The sequence below is a fragment of the Dipodomys ordii genome, unplaced genomic scaffold (genome assembly GCF_000151885.1).
Source record: "Dipodomys ordii isolate 6190 unplaced genomic scaffold, Dord_2.0 Scaffold36, whole genome shotgun sequence".
Taxonomy (NCBI): Eukaryota; Metazoa; Chordata; class Mammalia; order Rodentia; family Heteromyidae; genus Dipodomys; species Dipodomys ordii.
In genome coordinates this window covers 14,168,585-14,191,422 of record NW_012267252.1, presented here as the reverse complement: position 1 = coordinate 14,191,422, position 22,838 = coordinate 14,168,585, and the positions used below count along the sequence as shown (strand labels likewise).

At 39.0% G+C, this 22,838-nt stretch overlaps 1 protein-coding gene across 3 annotated transcripts in view; it reads left to right on the top strand.

Moving 5' to 3' along the window:
• Nucleotides 1-22,838, top strand: part of Nrap (nebulin-related anchoring protein) — a 67,603-nt gene that overhangs the window by 1,214 nt on the left and 43,551 nt on the right. For 2 of the 3 annotated variants that reach the window (XM_013017616.1, XM_013017617.1), the window contains exons 3-15: nucleotides 302-389; nucleotides 2,899-3,003; nucleotides 5,160-5,264; nucleotides 6,245-6,349; nucleotides 7,230-7,334; nucleotides 8,363-8,470; nucleotides 8,768-8,872; nucleotides 11,394-11,498; nucleotides 12,663-12,779; nucleotides 15,310-15,414; nucleotides 17,079-17,186; nucleotides 18,177-18,281; nucleotides 22,212-22,310. In XM_013017616.1, the coding sequence (XP_012873070.1) occupies nucleotides 302-389; nucleotides 2,899-3,003; nucleotides 5,160-5,264; nucleotides 6,245-6,349; nucleotides 7,230-7,334; nucleotides 8,363-8,470; nucleotides 8,768-8,872; nucleotides 11,394-11,498; nucleotides 12,663-12,779; nucleotides 15,310-15,414; nucleotides 17,079-17,186; nucleotides 18,177-18,281; nucleotides 22,212-22,310 (1,360 nt within the window). The remainder of the gene's footprint in view (nucleotides 1-301; nucleotides 390-2,898; nucleotides 3,004-5,159; nucleotides 5,265-6,244; nucleotides 6,350-7,229; nucleotides 7,335-8,362; nucleotides 8,471-8,767; nucleotides 8,873-11,393; nucleotides 11,499-12,662; nucleotides 12,780-15,309; nucleotides 15,415-17,078; nucleotides 17,187-18,176; nucleotides 18,282-22,211; nucleotides 22,311-22,838) is intronic. The other variant, XM_013017618.1, reaches the window with a different exon arrangement.

Genomic DNA, 22,838 nt, shown 5'->3' with positions numbered 1-22,838 from the left:
ATCATCTCAAACTAGTTGATATTTGCGGAACAACATACAACATACAACTTTTTTATATCCATTTTTATTTTTTCCAAATGTTTTTAAGTGATCATACCCAGTTTCATTGTACACATTGAATTTGGTTCATTTGAGCCTTTTTTTTTTCCTCTAAGACTCGTTGCCTGGAAAGTCGCTAACAATACTTAATTCAGTTTTTGGTGTATTGGCTTTGAAAAGTAACAATACCTTTAAGAATAATTAGTCATCTTGCACCAAGTACATTTTAAATTTTGATTTATGTCTATTTCTTTGCTTGCAGCCACAACCCTAAGAACAATACATTCACTAGTGTCTATCATATTCCTTTAAATCCAAATGTGAAGAAGTCATTGGGTGCCATGGGTGGGGTAAGTCACTTACTTTTGCTTTTGAAATAGCTTTGAAAGCAGATGCCTTTGCATAGGCATCTGTTAGATTTTAAGTGTCTCTGTCTATTCGTGAACAGTTGATTTCCTCCACTTACACATGCAATGTGTAGTTGAGTAACAAAATGTTGCTGTCTTCCATCAACATTTGGGACCAATGAGTAGAGGGGCTTGGGATGGAAGACAAAGAGGCTTTGTTCATAAGCCTGACTCTTCTGAAAAGTCGGCACTAAAGTTCAGTTAAATACCCAGCTGTTGATTAAACTCTTGCATCTGTTAAAGTGATGAATCATTGAACTTATCCTGTCCAGGCCCCAGGAGAGGTTGCTCTGTGGGATGGAGCTTAATAGCTTTCTAAAATTAGAAAGTTACCCAGGAGGTGGAGGACTCTCTAGTAATCTCTGCTTGCCTGAGACTCCCTTCCTGATGTCACCTTACCTCATACTGACTCTGATACCTGCCAGCCTGTCCTCACAAAAGTGTGGACAGGGGAGAAAGATAAAAGGGGTGACACTGATCAAGATTCGTTGTATTCCTATATTTCTTTGTTCAAAGCCGATTTCTTTGTGCAACTACTTAAAGATAAAAATGCAATTAAAAATAAAGTGCGTTTTTAACAGAGCTTTTGCTCTTCCACAGGCAGTAAAGCAGAGTCCCCAGTATGCCTGTGTGGACATTAAATACAGCATTTTGGCAGTGTGATAGATTGTCTATTGGTTTTTACATGCAATCTAAGGATGACTAAAAGTATATGTGAGCATGTAGGTAGGCTATATGCAAACACTATGACATCTATATCAGAGACTCAAGAACCTACTGATTTTTGTTACATGTGCAGGGTGTGTGTGTGTGTGTGTGTGTGTGTGTGTGTGTCTGTGTGTGTCTGTGTCTGTTGTGTGTGTATGTACCAGTACTGGGGCTTTAACTTAGGGCCTGGGTGCTGTCCCTTAGCTTTTTCACTTGAGACTGGAGCTATAGCTCTTGACCTACAGCTCTACTTTTGGCTTTTAGTGATTTAATTGGAGATCAGGATCTCACAAACTTTTCCATCCAGGCGGCTTTGAACCTTGATCTAAGATCAAGGAGATCTAAGGAGATCTCAGCCTTCTGAGTAGCTACCATTATAGGCATGAGGCACCAGCACCTGACCATAGTGTCTATTATAGCATTGGCTGACTGATTTTTTTTTTTTTTGTCTGTAATGTGGCTTGAACTCTGGGCCTGGGCGCTGTCCCTCAGCTCTTCAGCTCGAGGTGAACACTCTACCACTTGAGCCACAATGCCACTTCGGATTTTTCTGAGTGTTTTGTTGGTGATAAGAGTCTCATGGACTTTCACAACCGGGCTGGCTTTGAACCAATACTCAAATCTTAGCCTCCTGAGCAGCTAGGATTACAGGCATGAGCCACTGGTTCCCAGCTAGATGATTTTTAAATTAACATGCAAACCTGAAAGCCTAGACTTGTAAGCCAACACACAAATTGATAAACAATTTGAAGAATATAAGACATCAGATTTCAAGATTTACTGTAAAGGCAGTACAAATCACTCAGAGGAGGATTGCACAAAAATATTCAGTGGCCTAAAATACAAGATCCAAAAATTGACTTGTTCATATATGGTCATTTGATTTATAACGACTATAATTCAACATAGCAAGAATAATTAAATAAGTGTTTGAATGATTTGATATTTGTTACAAAAAAACGTACTTGACTCCTGCCTTACATCTGAACACATACACACACACACACACACACACACACACACACACACACACACAAAACTCAGATGTTATTGATCAAGATGTTGAAAGTAAAATTATACCATGAAAAAGGCCTTTATGAAATCAGTGAGCTAATCATTTCTAACATGGTATCTTAAAAAGCTCTCTGGATGACAGTTACACAGGCTAATTTATGAAGAATGTAAGTCTGATATACAAGGTTTTCTGAAATTACTCTAACATGAAGACTTTGGGCTGTATGTTAAATTTAGAGAAAATGAATCTCAATCTTTGTTTGTCATCATGGGGCTTGAATTCATGGCCTGGGTGTTGTCCCTGAACTGTTTTGCTTAAGGCTAGTGCGCTACCTCTTTGACCATAGTGCCACTTCCAGCGTTCTGGTGGTTAATTGGAAATAAGTCTCATGGACTTTCCTGCCAGAGCTGACTTCTAACTGTAGTCCTTAGATCTCAGCTCCTTGAGTAGCTAGGATTACCAGGTGTGAACCACCAGCACCTGGCTTGATCTTTTTTTTTAACTGGGCTACTTTATAGAGCCTTGTACAGAGAGCACTCAATATGTGTTATCTGCTGATGGCCCAGATGGAACCATGGTGAGATGTATTGTACCGAGATTCCTTGTAGTGCAATAAAAATGCTTTGCAGTTGAGTCTTGTAGAAAATCTCCCCCAATTTAGCTGCATAATATTTCTTTTCTTTCTCTTCTCTGATGGAAACTTTAATTGATGGTATCTTTATCATATAGATCAGTGATCGAGTAGATGATGAACAGTTTAAATCAGTTTTTCACTGGGACATGAAATCCACGGATGGAGTAGGTGTACCTAACAACCAACCACTGGTGAATGAGGTGAGAAAGGCCTGATACATGGGTTTGGAGAGAGAGAGAGAGAGAAGAGTGACATACTTTGAAAATTATACGCACAGATGTCTAGGGAAAGTCAATTCATTTTCCTTTCATCCAGTTTGTAACTCAAGATATTTATGGAGTTCTTTTATCAATGTATCTTAACTCTGCTACAGTTCAGTTTACTATCTAGTCCCTTCCATCTAGTGTTTTTTTTTTAAATCACTGAGAACAGGTGCCCTGGCTTGAGGCCAATACCATTTTCCTCTGATGCGTCACAGAGCCACAGCCCTTCCTCTCCATGGCTCTGTCTTCATCATGACCTATGTCATTCCTGCCTGGACCTCTGTGAGGACTTCCTGAAATGCCTTTCCCTCTTGTAGATTGGCCTCTCAGCCTACTGGGCCATGTCAGTCACACACAGCCTGCTGGATTACCCTAACCTATTCCTCTGCCCACTTCAGAATTTCTCAGCTATGTATTTTTAATTGTGTACCCAATGCTTGCATTTTTGTCATTGTAAAAAAATCTTACTAGTACTTTTTTTTAATTATCAAGGTGATGTACAGAGGGGTTACAGTTATATAAGTAAGGTGATAGTACTTTTTTACTTTTTGTTGGTTGTGTGGGGCTTGAACTTAGGGTCTGGGCACTGTCCCTGAGCTGTTTTATTCAAAGCTAGTGCTCTACCATTCTGAGCCACAGCTCCACTTCTGGTTTTCCAGTGGTTAATTGAACATAAAAGAGTCATTGGAATTTCCTGTTGGGGCTGGCTTCATATTATGATCCTCAGATCTCAGCCTCCTGAGTAGCTAGGATGACAGGTGTGAGCCACCAGTGCCAGGCCTAACAGTCCTTTACTCACCACTTCCCATCTCAGTTTCATTGCTATCCTTCTAGAGTTTTCTGTTTACTTACATCTCTCTATCTCGACTCTGTTTGCTTGTAGCAATCTATCATCAGGCCTCCCAAGCTGTTGTGGATAGTGTGGTCTGGGAACACCCGTAAGAGGTCAGGGCTAGTTCCAGTTTCTGTGTTGCAGAGTTTCAGTGTATACCCGTAGGCAGACTGTGGGGACACCTGTTTCCCCCACACTCACGCCAATGCTTGATATTACCGGATAAAGATTTTGTGTGTTTTCTTACATTTTGTTTACATTTAGATTTCCCACCACCTGTTATTGATACTGTTGTAAAGTCTTTTTGGATCTCCAAAGCCTAGCTCTGCCCAACCTGTCCGGCTTGTCCCACCTGCAGCCCATCTGCTGTCTCCAAGCTCTGCCCCTCCCGTCCCCATACAATTACATTCAGCTCCTTGTGGTCTTTAAGACAAACCCCTCACCCTCTAGCCTTCCTTCACAGCAAGTCACACTCCTGCAGTTCACTTGATAGTAACTGACCCTGGTGTGTGCTAAGCTATGGGGATTCACTCGTGAACGATGCATGAAATTCCTGTTTCATGGCACGGACCTAGGGGGCATAGGCCATTCTTTCCTTCTTTGCTTCTATTAACTCTAGGCCTTAGCCCTAGAGTTCCAGTTCAAATTCTATTCTATTTTATTCTATTTTCAAATTCTATTCTCCCTGCCAAAACCAAAGCCCAGCCCCTACAGACTGTTTGACAGCTTACTGTTTTCAAAGCTTATGCAACCCTACCAATGTTTCCTAATTGTTTTTTGTTTCCTATGTTTGTTTTCTCTCCACTGTTAAATTCTAAATATCTTTAAAGAGAAATTTGTCTTTTGTCTTTTGCCTTTCTCACTGTCAGTTGTCTGGAACATAATAGACAGTAGGTTTTTTGAAGTGTTTCTGAATAATGCCGATTAATCTCAGGTTGTCTGTCAACAAGACTTCTCCACCCCTGCCCAATCTTAGCAAATGATGAGCAACGATGTGTTAAGTTATATTTAGACTTTCTTCTATATCATTAGCATATCTCAGGAAATTCAATTATTTAGGATGCTAGGGCATTTTTGTAGTCTGAAAAAATGTGCATTCTAGTTAGTGGAGACTTATCAAGAGGAGCTTATGATGGTTTTTAGAGAACATCTTATTTTGCGAAGTATGTGAGTGTTACTAGGAATGTGGGCAGATAGTGGGATCTTGGCAACCAAATGTACAGGGCATGTGTTTATAAGCACCTGTGTGTTTCCTTTATAGAGAGCCTACTGGCCTGGATATGGGGAAGGGCACACTTGGTGTCCAGGAGCTCTGCCAGACCCTGAAATTGTCAGGATGGTTGAGGCACGACAGTCTCTTGGTGAGGTAAGGACTCTTAACAGGTATTTGAATGATGAGTTTGAGTATTCTTTTATTTTTAGGGTTGTGGTAAACAAAATACTTATCCCTCTCAATGATTCCCTAATCCCTGGAATCTGTGCAATGTTACCTGATTAGTCAAAGAGACCATGCACCTGTGCTTCAGTGAAGGCTCTTGACAGGAAGGTCCTGTATTCTTAGGGAGGGCTAGTGTGATCACACAGGTCTCCATGACCTGGAGGTGGGAGGATCAGAATTATGGGAAAGTTGCTGTGCAATGACAGAATCAGAGGTCAAAGTCATGTGGGTCCAGGCACCAAGGAACAAAAGGCCCTTCAGATGCTGGAGACGATAAAGAGATGGATTCTCTTCTAGTCCTTCCAGAATGAGTCAACCTTGGTAGTCTACTTTAACCTTCTGACCTCCAGAACTGTAAGAGAGCTTTGAGATTTGCCATAGAAAGGCAATCTATCCCTGATTTCAGAGGTCATTATTTGCAGAACATATCCCTGGCCTTTAGCACATACCTACCCTTTGAAGAATCCACTTTGGGAAATACTGTTAGTCTTCATGACTTTTCTTTTAGAAAATGGAAAGAAAGTGAAGTGCACATGATATGTCTCATTAGGAAAAGTAATGATCAGAGATGCTCAGAAAGAAAGGAGGAAAAGCAAGACATTCTCTCCCTTTGCTGTAAAACTACTCCTAGCAGAAAAATTTTATCAAAGTGTCATTGCACTAATTACTAACATAAACTCCTTGGAGCCAAAGTGTTATGCCAGACTTCCCATAATTTGATATAAACATTGAAGGGGATAGCCTTAGATGTGGGGAATGTGTTCCTCAGTGTGGATGGTGATTTGCAAATACCATTTCCAAACTTAACTCCAGGAGATGGAAAGGTTTCCGAAGTATCTAATGAATCCAGTTTTCCTTAGTTTTATTAGTTCTCAACTAGTACAAAGCTTTCATTGTTTAACCAACAGGAATACCCAGAAGACTACGAGCAACAGAGGGGTAAAGGGAGTTTCCCAGCGATGATCACACCTGCTTATCAAAGAGCCAAGAAAGCCAACCAGCTGGCCAGCCAAGTGAGTGTCCCAGTGCCCACTTTTTTATGTGTTGGTTGTAGGGCTTGAATTCAGGGCTTTGGATACTGTCTCAGAACCTCTTTGTGCTCAAGGCTAGCACTCTACCACTTGAGCCACAGCACCACTTCTGGTTCTTGAGAAGTTAGTTGGAGATAAGAGTCTCATGAGGATTTTTCTGCCCAGGCTGGCTTTGAACCACAATCCTTAGATCTTAACCTCCTGAGTGTCTAGGATTACAGGCGTGAGACACCGGTGCCCAGCCCTAGTGCCCACTTTTATCAATGATTGTGCTAAGTTTTGGGTTTATGAAGCTCTGTGATTCAGGGGGAAAACACACATGCATAAGTGAGTGCTTTGGACCACAGGTATAGATAGCATTGCATGATGTAGAAAATTGTGTTTTTATATATCCCAATTGTTGACCTTCTGTTCCTTGATTTGGCCACACCTACAAAATGGACAGAGACCGTATAGGTATAGCTCACCCAAAGACCGGACCAAAATATTTTGGGAGGTTGTTGATTTTTTAAAACTTAACTCTGCAAGAGTGGCATAGTTTATTGATTAAGAACTTATTTGGAGCCAGCATGTTGGAATTTGAATCCTGACGTTATCTCCTATTTGATGTATGGCTATGGGGAAAATTACTTAACCTCTCTGTTTCCCTAGCTTCTCATTTGTAAATAGGGAAAACATTAGTTCCACCACTGTATGTAGTTGTTACAGATATTAAATTAAGTGCCATGAGACCCTCCTCACCTCCCCACTGGCTCTCTGTAAGTATAGTCTGATGGTGTAGCTCCTTTAGAGCTGCTTGGAAAGGTTCTTACAGGGAGTGTGAGGCGGTTGTGACCTTCACTCTGTGCTGTCTCTTCTTCAGGTGGAATACAAGAGAGGGCATGATGAACGCATCTCCAAGTTCACCCCAGTGGCAGATACCCCTGAACTCCTACGGGCCAAGGCTGGGGGACAGCTTCCAAGTGATGTAAGAAATCATGAAGGATAAGCCATACAGGTCTTAGATGCCTTTTTCTTTGTTAACTGGAGGAGAAGAAAGAGAGAATTTAGGAGACCTCCTAGTCTTGCCTTGATCCCAGGAAGAATTTTCTCAGACTGAGTCTGATATGTCAGCTAGCATACACTTCACAAACATTCTTTTTTTCTCTCTCTCTTGTCGGTCATGGGGCTTGAACTCTGGGCCTGAGCACTATCCCTCAGCTCTTCAGCTTAAGGCTAGTGCTCTACCACTTGAGCCACAGTGCCACTTTCAGTTTTCTGGTGGTTTATTAGAGGTAAGAGTTTCACAGCTTTTCCTGCCCGGGCTGGCTTTGAACTGCAATCCTCAGATCTCAACCTCTTGAGTAGCTAGGATTACAGGTGTAGCCACTGGCGCCCAGTTTCACAAACATTCTTTAAGGTGAAACCCTGAGACCAGATTAATACCAAACTAGATGTATCTCATTAATCTGAAAGAAATCTCTCTTTCTAGTACAAATTAGGGAACATAGTTTTGAAGAATTTTTTCCACTTGCCTTTTCATTCAGTGCTGAATAGCAAACAAAGACCAAGAATTTAGTGTTTAGCTGAGTCAGAAGTGAGGACAAAATACAGGTTTGCTTTAATAAGTGATTTCCACACCTGCCTTAGCCTAGATCTGAAATTAAGAAGCCTCCATTAACTCCCAAACTTGACCATAGCTCCTCAAGGACAGACTCTTACTCCTCTGCCCAGCCCCACCAGCTGGCCCACACCAGATGGAACACAATGATGCTCTGAACTCCATGATGAGTGTCTCCATTTTTCTCCACACATTGCACTGGGTATCAGGAATAAAAACAAGTAGATTGTATGTACATGGTGGACCATGCTATAATTATGTCAATTATATGCCTTAAGATCTGTCTTACAGAATTGGCGAGGTGTCATAGGACTCCTTAACAGAACACCTGACAGAGATCATCCAGCATATGATAAGATTGTAACATGAGATATACATTTTTTTTAATTCTCTAGGTGAGATACACAGAAGACTATGAACAACAAAGAGGGAAAGGCAGTTTTCCTGCTATGATTACCCCTGCTTATCAGATAGCCAAAAGAGCCAATGAGCTGGCAAGTGATGTAAGTGCTCATAGTTATGTTGTCACATGGAAGAAACAGGAAGTTAACCTGGATTTTTGGAGCCCAACTTCCTGTTTGCTTTTGCATGCTTGCTGATGCCAAGAAGTAGCTTTTCTCCATAGTGTTTAATCATTTTTACCATGACATTGACCTGGTACTTCTGTGTTTAAGATATATCCCTTAGACTCAAGAATAATAGAGCAAGAATATTCCACAAGATGTTCATTTTTTTTTACTCTTCTGACTCCTGTTTCTGGGAAGCTAGACTTACTGAGTTTGTCTTTTGCTTCCAAATAGGTGAGGTACCATCAACAATATCAACGAGAAATGAGAGGAGTGGCTGGCTCAGCTACTGGAGCTGAGGGTACTTTGACAAAGGAAGGTGTAGTCCGTTATGACCAGGTATGTGATACAATGTCTTTCTGGGAGACTGGTCTTTTCTATAGGCAGTTCTCAGGTTGGCCTCTATTAGCTGGGACACAGTTCATGTCCATTTGTGGGTTGTGCTTAATCTTTGTTCATGAATTCTGGATTTTCTAAGCCAGAAAGTAGCAGACAGACAGAGATCAACTTGACCTATGTAAGATAATAGATGCTAAGTATTTATTTTTTATAATTAAAGAATCTACACAACTATGGCAGCTTGGCCAAGAATAAAGCATTCTTCTCAGTTCACTGAAGAATAGTCCTACGAAAGACTAAGATTGATTATATTTTGTCCATCATTGCCTAAACATGAAGGTGATCAAAATACATATCTTAAAAAATATGGAGCAGTTTGTTGCATAGCAGGGCTAATTTCTTTAGGAAGTAAATTTCTTATCTAGGTTCCTAGATAAAGCAAAGAGTGTGTACCTTTTTTTATTTCCTGATTACATTTCTTAGATGAACTTCATCTTTTCAGAAAGAGAAAAGTTGAATACAACAGATAAAAGCAAGTTTTTATTTGCATATCCTTTAGTGTTTTCTGTGTGTTGTGCATAGTAATGGAAGCATCATTTATTTTCAGTTACAAATTTTAAAAAAGAAATGAAAGTGAGAAAGTGTACATACTGGAATGATTTTCTCTTAATTAGGTTGAATTATTTGCAAGTAGATAGGCTCTACCATACACATAACTCATGAAGGAATGTATTTCTCTTCTTTAGAAAAGCAAGTTGCCATACTTTTGTATGCCGTTAGAATGTATATGAAGGTTTTGTGTCTGGTTGTAATCACTTTGCAATAATAATACTTGGTTTCACATTATAAAATCTATCAAATCCTACCTGCTTGTCATGTGGTATCTTAGTGATTTAAATTCAATGAAAATATGCTTTTAATTGTTTCATGTCTTAAATATGCCATTTAGAAGGCTTAGAAAAACTTTTACAAAATCAGTTCTATTTAAAATAACCTGGCTTCATTAATATATATAATATATATAGGCAAAAATATTTTGCATAGTTTTGCCTACCCCTAGTTATAACATATATATAATTTCATATCTGTGTCATAGTTCATCTACGTGTGTTAATATGATTACATTTTATCTATGGGTATGAACATATTTTGAAAGATAATTTCATAGTCTTATATTTGGCTCTTGATTATTTGAACAATTTGATTGAAGTTTCTAGTCTTAAAAGCAAACATGAGAGTCTACATGGGTGTTGTTTGATACCTTAGTTAGCAGCTGTTGAGGGGACTCAACCTAGCCTGGCATTTAGCTGGGTAATTTGGCAGGAATTGCCAAGCCAGGAGTAGGAGGGAGTGAGAGAGAAGCAGGGGGAGAGGCAGATAAACTATAAATATCTGTAATGCCTTAAGTGCCAACCACTTCATTCTTTTTTTTTTTAATGAATAAGCAACTTGTGAAAAAGACTATATCAGGTAATCAATTTATTATTTGTAACCAATGAACTCCTTAACAGAAGTAGATGTCTTAGGAAAAGATTTACACACACACACACACACACACACACACACACACACACACATGCACGCATGCATTAAAATAAAGCTACCAACACAAAACTATAGAGCAGGATAGGAAAAAACATAGAGCAAATTGGACCCAATGGTTTAAGAAAATGTGTGTGCCAAAGTCCAAACTGTTGAGATAAACTTCTGCCTAGAGCAGACCCCAGGGAGTTGGAGTTATGAGCCCAAAGAGGTACAAGAAGGGGTGTCTCAGGTTGTTGAGCAAGATGCAGATGAGGAATCAGCAGATTCTGCCCAAGGCAGGACTTTGACCAGGGAGTGACTCAGGGGCTTCTAAGTGAAGGTGCATCTGAGCAGGTCATGGAGTAAATCTGGCTGCCAGCGAAACACAGGAATACTTCCTTCTCAGTCATGTGATGATGATCCCATAAGCAAAATTTTCCTTTTTGGGCATGGGTGAATAGTATGGAAAAGAATAAAGAAAAATGAAAAGTGAGATTATAGTCTTATTTCAGATAATCTGGTAGCATTTCAAAGCTTTTCATCCCTAAATTACAAACATTTGTGTTCTATTTCTTTTCTGGTTACATGACACACATCAATATTTGGATGTCAAATCATAGACCTCTTCATAGACCAATCATTGGACCCAAGTAAAGTAGTATTCAAGATTAGATATGGGAAGACGACGTTCTTTGCTGGCATGAGTTAAGACACATGCTTTCCTTAGAGCATGAAACTGGGAAACGGGTCAAGTATCTTGGTTTATCCAATGGAAATATTAATGATAATGGCAAGAATTACCACTTGCTTTGTGCTGATTATGTATTAGCCACTAGTAAGTGAGTCTGACTTCCAGGATCTAACATCTTACCCATCACACAGTACATCTCCAGTGGCAATCACTGGACCAGTGTGGATGGACTGTGTGGGAACAAGCTCTAGGGGTTGTTTTAGGGCGGGGCGCATAAGTAACCAAAGTTTCTGATTGTCTCAGCAGGGTTACTTGGAGGAGAATGGAGAGCCCAGGGGAAAGGGCAGCTTCCCAGCCATGATCACCCCTGCTTATCAGAATGCCAAGAAGGCTAATGAACTCGCCAGTGATGTAAGTACCATCCAGGGACAGCTTATCAAAAGAGGCAGAAGAGAAGAGGCACTGAAGAAACCTATACACAGATACATTTCTTAGAGCTCAGCCAAAGTACTATGTTATTCTAGCCCTCAGTTCCCATCCAAATTTCTGATGCCTTCTTTTGCTGTTCAGAGTATTTGGTTACATTTACTGCTTCCAAGGAGCTTGGCAGAGACAAATAGCACAACTCACTTTAGGTCATTTGAAGTAAGTACAAAACTAGTCCAGCTAGATAAGATGGAGTTAGGAACGTCTTCACCAGAAAGTTGCTGAGAAATTGAGCATTTTAGAAGTAGAGCTGATTAAAACCAGTCATATGTTTATCAAGCCGAGCATAGGCCAGTGATAAAATGATTTTTTTCTACAGAATGATAGCCAGCTGGCAATGTTTGAAAGGTGAGCTATAATTAAACATGGTAAGGTGAAGTACCCATTGCAGATCTTAATGTGCCACCTTGAACTTGGTCTCTAGTCAGAACAAAGCAGTGCTTTCTTCTACCTTGGCCCTTCTTGCGTCTGTTACTATTCAATTAGTATTCACTTTCCCAGAACAGCACCACTTTTGCCCTGAGAAGGGAAATATATGACATTATCTCACTTTACATCCCCTTAGCAGGCCAGGGATGAAATGATGGGCAAAATTAAATTGCAATTACATCCTTTCTTATGATCATTTTAAGACCTTTTTAAAATACCAGATCACAGTATAAACTGTACGAACTGTGAAGCAGGGCATTAAAAACTTTAATACAGAAAAGACCTAGCAGTTTATTTTGTTTGTCTTTGTCCTGATATTGGAGTTTGCTCTTGGTTTTTTTTCCCCTCAAGGCTGGTGCTGTACCACTTGAGCCACACCTACAAATCTGAATTTTTGTTATGTACCTGGACATAAGAGTATCTAGACATTTATACCTGGGCTAGTTTTGAACTGTGATCCTCAAATCTCATAAGTTTTGAGTAGTTAGGATCATAAGAATAAGCTACCAGATCCTATCTTCAGTTTATAGATTTAATGGAGGAAAATGTCCACAACTCTTTTCCCTCCAGAAAATTTTATTGAGTAAATATTAATGTTAAATCTGGGGTAATTTCAGAGTAAGTCCTCTCTCAACAATCACTCTTGTGTGTTTGTTTCAGCTCAAATACAGACAGGACTTCCATAAGATGAAAGGCGCTGCGCATTACCATTCTCTCCCAGCTCAAGACAACTTGGTTCTTAAACAAGCTCAGAATGTGAATAAGCTTGTTAGTGAAGTACGTATGGAAATTAATAGTCAAATTCACGTGTTTTCATCCACATTATTTCCTGGTGGTTCAAAACTTTCTTCCCAAATCCTTACTGTGTTAAAGATATTCAAAAAGGACCAGGCAATGGATTTCTAGTTGTCAGAAAGATAACTTTTAAAACATGTTACTGTTGTAGGGTAAAAACCCAAGAACAGAAAGGGTGTTTCTAATGTCAGACTCTTCTTATCATTAGAGTAAGAATTCAGAGTAGCTGTGTGTACCATGCAAATTCCTCTTACCTTACAGTCTGACCTGGCTGCCACAAGGAACATATTGTTTGATCTACCTGTTTTAAGCTTTCTTGAGATGTTAGGACTTCTTGGCAGGATACATCTCTAGTTCCAGGTCCTTTTGATACCCTACTATGTTTTTGCATCCCGTTTCAGAACTATAAAGGCACCCAAACAGTCAACCTCTGGCACAAGGAAGAGTATGGCTCTGAAAAGTACTCCCATAAGAGGTTATCTACAACGCAGAAACAGAGATGCAAATATCTTATTATTCTTCTTTAATCTCAAAAGGCTAGGCCATAATCTGGCTATTCCAAAGCATACATTGACCTATGGTCCTCTAACTTGAAACTGCTCAGAATTACAGTGATAGTTTCTGAGCATCAGCCACCATAGACACTTTAAAGTAGTAGATGGGTGCTGAGGCTTTGGATTCTGTGTTTAAACAAATGTTATAGATGGTTCTGATGCTTTAGGGATTAATATACTGTGGGCTCAGTGCTCAATGCAGCCCACAGCCTAGTTTTGTAAATAAAAGTTTTATTGGCACATGCTACATCATAGTCATGTATTGACTGGTTACGTTCCATCTGTCAATGTGGAACTTAGTGTATGACATATCAACCATGTGTGTGGCAAAGACTGTAATGTTAATTATTGTGTCATGTTTTAGTTCAAGATGGGACCTTTGCCATGATAAAGCCATTGTTTTGTCATAGATCTGGGAAAGTAAAACTCCTGTGTCTGATTCATAGAAACTTTCAGGGACCAGAGTGGAATCAGGCCACTTGCATAGAACTGTCCACACTTTTCTATGTGAATATATATATATATATATTTATATATATAAAACACTGAATATATATATAAAACTGAATATATAAATATAAAAACATTTAGGGTTAGAATTCAACTCTATTTTGTTTTACCTTGTGTTATATTGTAAACATTTTATAACACATCTTGAATACTTTAAAAGGTATGTTATAGACATGATAACAATTAAGTTGTATTTCCTTTGTAAGAAGTCACAGGGGAATCTTCAAGTTCATTTTGCCCTCACTGTAGTTATGGTGTTCACCCTTACTTATCTTCTGCAGTAACCTCGGACACTTAAAGTCTATTAATAACCAAAGCCTCATGTCTTCAACCCAGGCACACCCATGAGAGCTCTAGTAGACTTATTATAAATTAAAGACACTCTCTATCAGTGTGGCTAGCTTTGTTATACTCCTGTGTAAAGTACCTTTGTGGCTAATTTTTATTGAAATATACCCACAGAGATGTACATACATCAGAAGTATACAGTGAGAAGCATTTTTACATGTGGATAGATCTATTTAACTAGCTCTCAAATTAAAAATAGAGCATAAAGAGAAGTCTGGACATCTCCCCATAATCATCTTAAGACATTTCTCCTTAAGAATAATCACCAGATCCCCCAAACCAGTTTTGCTATTAAATATCTATAGGTTTAGCCAGGTGCCAGGGGTTCATGCCTGTAATCCTAGTTACTCAGGAGGCTGGTATCTGAGGGTCACTGTTCAAAGCCAGTCCAGGCAAGAAAGTCCATTAGATTCTTATCTCCAGTTAACCACCCAAAAGCCAGAAGTAGAGTTGTAGCCTTAAGCAAAAAAAGCTCAAGGAACCAGGCGCTGGTGGCTCATGCCTATAATCCTAGCTACTCAGGAGGCTGAGGTCTGAGGTCTGAGGCTCATGGTTCAAAGCCAGCCTGTGTAGAAAAGTCCAAGAGACTCTTATCTCCAATTAACCACTAGAAAACCAGAAACAGTGCTGTGGCTCAAGAGGTAGAGCACTGTCTTTGAGCTGAAGAGCACAGGAATAGAGCCCAAGCCCAGAGTTCAAGCCCCATGACTGACAAAAAAAAAAAAAAAAGCTCAAGGAGAGTACCCAAGCCCTGATTTCAAGTACCCTTATCCCCACAAAATGTATCCAGAGCCTGGATGCATTAGTTTAAGGGCTCTACCAGTAAGCTACATGACCAACTACAGTTTTATCAGTTTTTGACTGTGTAAAGTCTTAGAGAGTATTTTTAAAGTATTATCTATTTTTAACTTTTAGAAATTAATTGGTTATTTACTATTTGTTTTTGCAAAGGAAAACACATACTTACACTATCCTAGGCCTGATATTTTTACATCATGGGTTGAAATGTTTCCCACATTATTCTAGTAAAGTTCTGTAGACATTTTAAAGAATGACTTTGGGTTGGGTTCTATTGAGTGTCTGGTGTTTTGGTTTCCAAGGTGGAGTACAAGAAGGATCTGGAAAGTAGTAAAGGTCACAGTATCAACTACTGTGAGACCCCTCAATTCAGGAACGTGAGAAAGATCTCAGAATTCACCAGTGATGTGAGTTGCTAATGCTTAAGCATTTGTTCGAGCATGTTTTGTAAGCTTATTTGTAAGTCTCCTGAGAGACAATCTATGTTGATAAATTGCTTTTGGGAGAAGCATGGCCTCGGGCACAAAGATCAATGAGTTTTGCATGAAATTGACGGCTGGAATTGGTCTATGTAGTGTCCATCTCTGTCCTACTTTCCCATCCCTCCTTCTTCCTCACACTGGACTTAGTCAGCTGGGCATTGACCTATCCATCCTCTCTGACCTTTTACAGCCCTTCTATGCAGCACAGTGCTCACTACGGGTGATGAACACCAGCAGCAGAGCCAAGCTAAGCATACATCTCTTCTCAATGTGACTCTGTGCTTCTGAGTTAACAGACCATCTCCCTTACCCCTTCACAGCCCCCTGGGGAGCCAGACATTATTTCCTTGTCTTACAGACAAGGAGACAGATAACTCAGTGCTTTTTGGACATTCTCAGAAAAGCTCAAATGATGTATCCTTGATATTATCAAGGACTCCTTCAGAATTTATAATCAAGGGATAGTGTGAGGCTCTTACTGAGTAATATAAGTTTGGTGTAAATGTTGTGATTAAGAGTATCTATTTTAGGGCTAACATACTTGGTTCCATCATTAGTCCAGTGGTTAACTGTGGGCAAGTAAGTCAGGTTCTCTGAGCCACTTGGTCTATCTTGTAAGATGAGGGTGCTGATAGTTCCCTCCTTTTCAGAAAGTGCTTGTCGGATAAGCAGAATCATGTTTGATATATAGCAACAGTATTCTACTTAAGTATTCCCAGTGCATAGAAACTTAATAGTCTACTGGGGTTGGTCATGGCAATGAGCTTCATTATGAGCTGCCTAGATTTTCCCATTTATGATTTGTCATCATTCCATGTTGTCTTTACTTGATAGGCAGCATTCGGACACAGCATCATTATTTTACAAGTCTGCAGTAATAACTAACTTTTACCTCACAGAATTTTACCAAACTCATTACAGTCATTCCTGAGAATCCATGAGATATTGTTTCTAGATACTCCTTTATTGGTGAATATCAAAATCCTCAGAATATTAAAGTTCCTATAAAAACCGGTATGCATCCTCACATGCACCTTAACTCATCTCTGGATTGCTTATAATACTAATATGATATAAATGCTATGTGAAGAGTTGGTATGCTGTATTGACAAGGGGGGAAATCCTGTACATGTTCAGTACAGCTGCAATCTTGTTTTCTGAATATTTTTGCTTCATGGTTGAATCCATGCATGTGGGTCACATGGCAGAGGCTCAACTATATTTAGAAATAAAGGTAATGGCATGCAGTGGCTTCTACCAACCTCCAACCTGGGCTCACACACAGAGCCATCTATGGATGGTTGTCCATTGGTGAGCTCTACTTTTCAACTCCTAAGTGTGTTAAATTCATAATATGAAAACAAACAGATCCAGTCTGCCTTATGACCCAGTGCCCATCAGACTCCAACTTCCTAAGCTTGCTTGAAGTTGTGAAAAAGGTGTTGCTTTTATTTTTATTCAAGGGTGCAATGGATACTTGAATAGATTATGTTGGATGATTGATATTTTTGGACTTAGAGTATTAAAATAAGTAGGTTATCTTCAACCTGTTGACAAGTTTTCATTGGAAGTTTTGTATTTCCATATAGAATAAATATAAAGAAAACTACCAGACCCATATGAGAGGCCACTATGAAGGAGTTGGCATGGATAGACGCACTCTCCATGCTCTGAAAGTTGGCAGTCTGGCCAGCAACGTGAGTACTTTTTGCAAGGGGCTGTGGGAGTCAGTAGGTGGGGCAATTGCAACTCAGCCCATTCTTTCTCAACCTCCATTTCTAAAACATTTGTGTTCTGGTTTGTAAAAATGGACCCATAAAAATTTCTAGGTGTCAATCAATACCATCAACTATATATGAAATTTCATAAAATTTTCCAAGACTGAATTTATTTATCTTAGCTTTCTCTGGTTTGAAGAATACTTAGATCTATTATAATTGATCTGATATGATAAAATATGACAAAAAAGATTTTTAGTTTTCGAGAGATAAAAGACATTGATGAGCATGGTTCAAATTTGAAATTCTTCAAGGTTCCAAAGCTTATGTGAATTATTTGAACTTGTTGGGTTGATTGATGAGTTCGTTTATTTAGTCATTATATTCTTTGAAGACCTACTATGCCTCTGAGCTGGTTAAAATAGTGAAATAACAAAATAGATCAGGTACTTATATCCGAAAAGCTACTGGTTTATCTTTAGCTTTATCAATCCAATTAACAGAGCAGTAAAAGCAGGTTAAAATCTTGGAAGTAAGGAGTACTTAAATGGATCTGATTTCCTTATTAAAACATACTAACGTTAGGTTTTCTCTGAGTATATCAGATTTGATCAGAAGGGGGAACAAAGAAATTCTCTGGAGATTCCTCAATTTTCATTTATTTTCTTGGGGTTCATCAAAAAGTACTTTCATTGTATACCCATGTGCAACAAATCATCCTTAATACAGACAACAAGGAGTCACATAACTAAAATGGAAACTGAAATAAATATGCTACTGATAGAAGTTAAGTGATTTGGGATTAATTAGGAAGAATTCAAATTAAAGGCAAAAGTGTGAACACAGTTTAATTTTCCTTGGAGCTGATGAAACTGAATTAATTTTTTTCTGGCTATTAAAAATACTCTTATGACATTCAAACAAGGTCAAAAGTAAGTGGTGTCTGCTTTCTCTTTCTTTGGGTTTCAGATTGCCTACAAGGCAGATTATAAACATGACATTGTAGACTACAACTATCCAGCCACTCTTACTCCTTCCTACCAAACAACAATGAAGCTGCTTCCCTTGAAAGATGTAAGTCCTCTTCCAACAGCCCATTTGCTTGATTACTTGTCACTTCCTTCCTGGGGGACAGTGAGGTGGAAAGAAACAAAACACTGATTCTTAGGAGGTTGAAGGACTGAGAAAGGGGAACTTTCCCCCAAAGGATGTCCATTTATGCATAGTCAAAACACAGCTATTCAGTATCAATGCAGACAATTCTGTCTGTCTCAAAAATATCCTAGAGTTCAGTTTCTTCTCAGAATTTGGTGCTTGCATCTACTGGGCAAGTTTGTAAAAATTATCAGGTTATTCCATAACTATGATGACCCTTTATTAACAGAAGAAAAAAAAAGCTTTGGAGTGCATATGGTATTGAGTGAAATGATACACAGTTGATACCAAATGATGAGATAGTTTGGCATCTCAAACAAAACAGTTCAGTTAATTTAAACTGATTGTTTTCTGTTCACCAGAACTTATACTATTTATTATAGAAAATATAGAAAAAGTAGGAAAGTATAAAGAAAGAGACAAAAGTCATCTACTACCTTAATGGGTACTTAAAGTAGTTTTAAAATTAGTTGTTGTCATGGTTTTTAATTAGTGGAAATATTTTTATTAATTGTTGAGTGCTGCCTTCCTTGAATTCCTTTGGGACTAGTACAGATCCAGGGGTTGACATGTTTTCCTATTAGTAGTGTTCATTTTCCACCTCTCACCATGTCCCTCTTTCTGTGTCTGTCCTCTCTCTCTCTTCTTTTGTTCCTTTTTGTTCCCTCCCTCTTCTCTCTCTCCCCTTCCCCTCTGGCTCAAAGTAGGATAATAGAATGCATTTGGGTCTAACAGTGTCCTGGACATTGAAGAGCAATTGTTAGCAAACAATAGTCTCTTGAGTTGAAAAGGTTTTCAAATATAAAAATATCAAAGACTGAACCAGTAATTCTTCCAGGAAGTTTTATTGTGTGGACCTACTCATTTCACCTTTACCTTGGCCACTGCCAAAGCTACTTCTTGAGAGGTGGGGACTACATCCTTGGAACACTTACCCATTTAAAGTATTTCTTTACAACGTGAATGTGTACTTTTGTAGTAGTACTACAGAAATATTGGAATACTACCTAATCAAGAACACAGACAAAATAAGATCAGTTCCCACAATTGGAACATTTTCCCATTGGAACATGGCAGACTACTCCATGTGTCCCTATAAGACTTGGGATCAACTTATACTCTGGAAATATAGCTAGCTATCCTGGGAAATCTGACACAAGAATTAAATTAGACTGAAAAATATATTAAATTGTTTTTGGTGATAGGTTCTAAACTGGCAGTATATAAGCTACATCCAGATGACAGGAAGATTTGGCCGCATAATTTTTTAAAATGAACCAACATGTGGAAGTTGTGAGCTCACATAAAAATTAAGATCTTTACTTTTTCTTTAAAAATCTGAAAATCCTGGGTTGAGAAGGTGGCTCAGTGGTAGAGTGCTTGCCTTGCATGCATGAGGCCCTAGGTTCAAAATTCCTAAGCAGAAAAAGCTGAACTGGTGCTGTGGCTCAAGTAGTAGAGTGCTAGCCTTGAGCTGAAAAGCTGAGGGACAGTGCCCAGGCCCAGAGTTCGGGCCCCCCACCGACAAAAAAAATCTGCAAACCCTGGAAAAAGTAACCTTAGGTCCTTGTGTGGCAGCCATGGGCTAGAGCTGAGTAATGGCTGCTCTCTTGATATGTCTTCTCCTTTCCCTTGTCTTCCTGGCTCTGGTGTGTGTTTGAGTTCACCATCTCTCACACAGGGGCCTTTGTATTCAGGAAATTTGGAGATTCCATCTTCAAGAGCTTCTATGGCCACTGTCTGTAAAGGTGGTAAAATGAGCTATGGAATTAAATAAAGAATGGGTTTTAAATTAGAGAGCATTCTCTCAGATGGATTTTATAAACACTAATAGAATTCAAATGAGACTATCTTTAGCAAAGACACCCAATATAGATGGAAGCACAATGGCCAAGCATTTGTGATGTTGCAGAGATGTGATTAATCATGGAGACTCTTAATTATGTCCTGCAGAGAAAAGTAATTGTGTTCTGTGACATACTTAATGCAGAATTATCAGGAAGGAATATGCCACTTAAAAATATAATTTTCATGCCATTTTATCATGCATAATTCTGAATTCTAATAGACTCTATTATGAGTTGATAATATTACTTCTGAATTAATGCATTAGGAAGTCACAGTTCTCTAATCTCATTAATAGTTGACATTGAAATGACTTTATATTCCCTAGTTTTTCCTGTATACTCAGGATATCTAAAACTTTTCTCTATGAATCATAACAAAGAAGTACCAAGTGATGTTGTGTTGCACTCCAAAGCCAACTGAACACTCTGTGGTCCAGTACTAAGAGTACTCAAGCCTTCCCAGGCCTTGTTCATGAGGTTAACTTGTAAGTCATTTGTTTTTGCCTGGATATATTTCCCTGTATATTCAGTATTGGCTTTGGCTAAAAGCAATAGATTGTGGGAATGAAAAACGTAAGTCTCTATAGAAGCCCCACACTAGGGTATGCTGGGTGGGATCCTGGGTTTCATACAATCAGACAAAGACTTCAAATCTGTATAGGGGCATTTGACAGTGATATGGTTCTCCCTAAGCCAACCCAGGACCCAGCTTGTGAATGGGTCTAACCTGGAGCCTGTGTGCAGAGAAGCTCAGATGTCCTAAGAGACTGTATCTGTTCAGGATCCTGGAAACAAGGACTCATGTGAGCTATCTCCATGAGCAGGGCTGTGTTTAAGATTGCTTATTTGACATCGACTCCCATGATTGTTTGTTGAAGGAGTGGATGAGTTGGTTTAGAGATGAGTTCACTCCTTTTATCTGGATTTCGGGCTCAGCTGGATGTGAACTTATGAATGAGGCCATTGGCTGTTCACAACCTCATGCTTTGCCTTCACTCCAGCTCACTGCTGTTGTATTCCATTCAAGTTCTCTTTCTCTCTACACTAGACCTGGTGCATTTGGAGGAAAATGAGATGACTGAGTGTGTATGTATGCCAATGCATAATGATCCTTCACTTTCAAAGAGCAATTTGCATTTTGAAGGGAGAAAATTCACTCACCACAAATATCTAGAAGTGAGAAGCCAGGCACTCGATGCAGAAAGCAAAACTGAAGATTCCACTTCCTCTTCCAGAAAAGTGCCAAATTTACTATTAGTGGACTGTGGCAGGTGGAAATGAGGGCCAGGAAAGAGCTGTTGCATAGAGTTAGGACAGGTTAGGACTGTCCTTGGAAAGGTCACTGTGGCTCTTTTGCATCTTGGAAGGCTTGTGTATGGCTTTAGTAAGGCCTATAATCCAACTTTTCTTTCTTTAACATCTTTTTTTGTGATGTGTAAGAAAGACATACAAGGAAAAATACACTACCTATAGATTATACTCCTTGAATATTTATAAAGTGACCTGTGCTTATTTTCATTGGGAATAAGACAATGAGGGAAGAGAATTATTGGGACCCAGTATCTGTACATATGTCCACATAAGTGCCATAATTTCCAAAGTACTTATATCATTCTGTACATCTGTCCATATTAGGGATTTCCTTAGCTTGATATTGGCCAAAGCTTGATATTTTCAGCAATTTTGATTTTCTCTCCTTAAGTTCATATACACATTTCTCATGATTTCAATACACATTTCTCTAACAATGCAGATAAGCACCTTTTCCTATGTTCACTGGCCAATTACTTGATCTCTTTTATAAATTACCTGTCCAAACATTCATTCTTCATGGCACTGTTTTTCTGTCTGTTCATTTGCTACAACCAGTGGTATATAGCTGGGAAATTTCCTTCTTTTCCTGGCAAGTTGAGAATATCTATGTAGTTGATCTGGGGAAGAAGGCTAAGCAAATCTTAGAGGTAACAACTAGTGAAGTTGTTCTATGTTTGTTTTTGCCTAGGTCAACTACAGACAGAGCATTGATAAATTCAAGTATAGCTCTATAGCCAATACACCACAGATTATTCAAGCCAAGATCAATGCCCAGCAACTGAGCCACGTAAGTGACCTGTCTCTGTCCAGCTGGCTGTGGGGTCTTCTGTTTGTTGATGTCCTCTGCACATCAAGTCCCACTTCCAAGGATTCGACTTTTATTAATAGCAACATGTCTTATTGCGGTCCTGAAGTTATGACCTTTCTCTTCAAGTGTTCTATTAGGAAAGATTTCAAATACATCCTAAAGTAGAGAGTAGAGTAGTAAACCCCCACAAGACTATCTTCCAGCTTCCCCTATTATTCTGAATAAAATTACTGATATTATATGTCTTCAACCATACACGTTTTAGAATGGACCTCTAAAAAAGCAAATAAATCTAAATATAATTATGCAATTTTAATAAAAATTAATGATAGTTTGTAATATCACCAATATCCAATGGTCCAGACTTAGTTTGTGTATGACTACTTCTCAATTCTCAGATGGCTCTGTGTTCATTGTCCAGAAATCACGTCTGGTTAGCTTTTGTATGTGGACAGGAGGCAGTGCGCTGTTTCTAGGAGTTACAATTTTTTTTCAAATGGACATTTG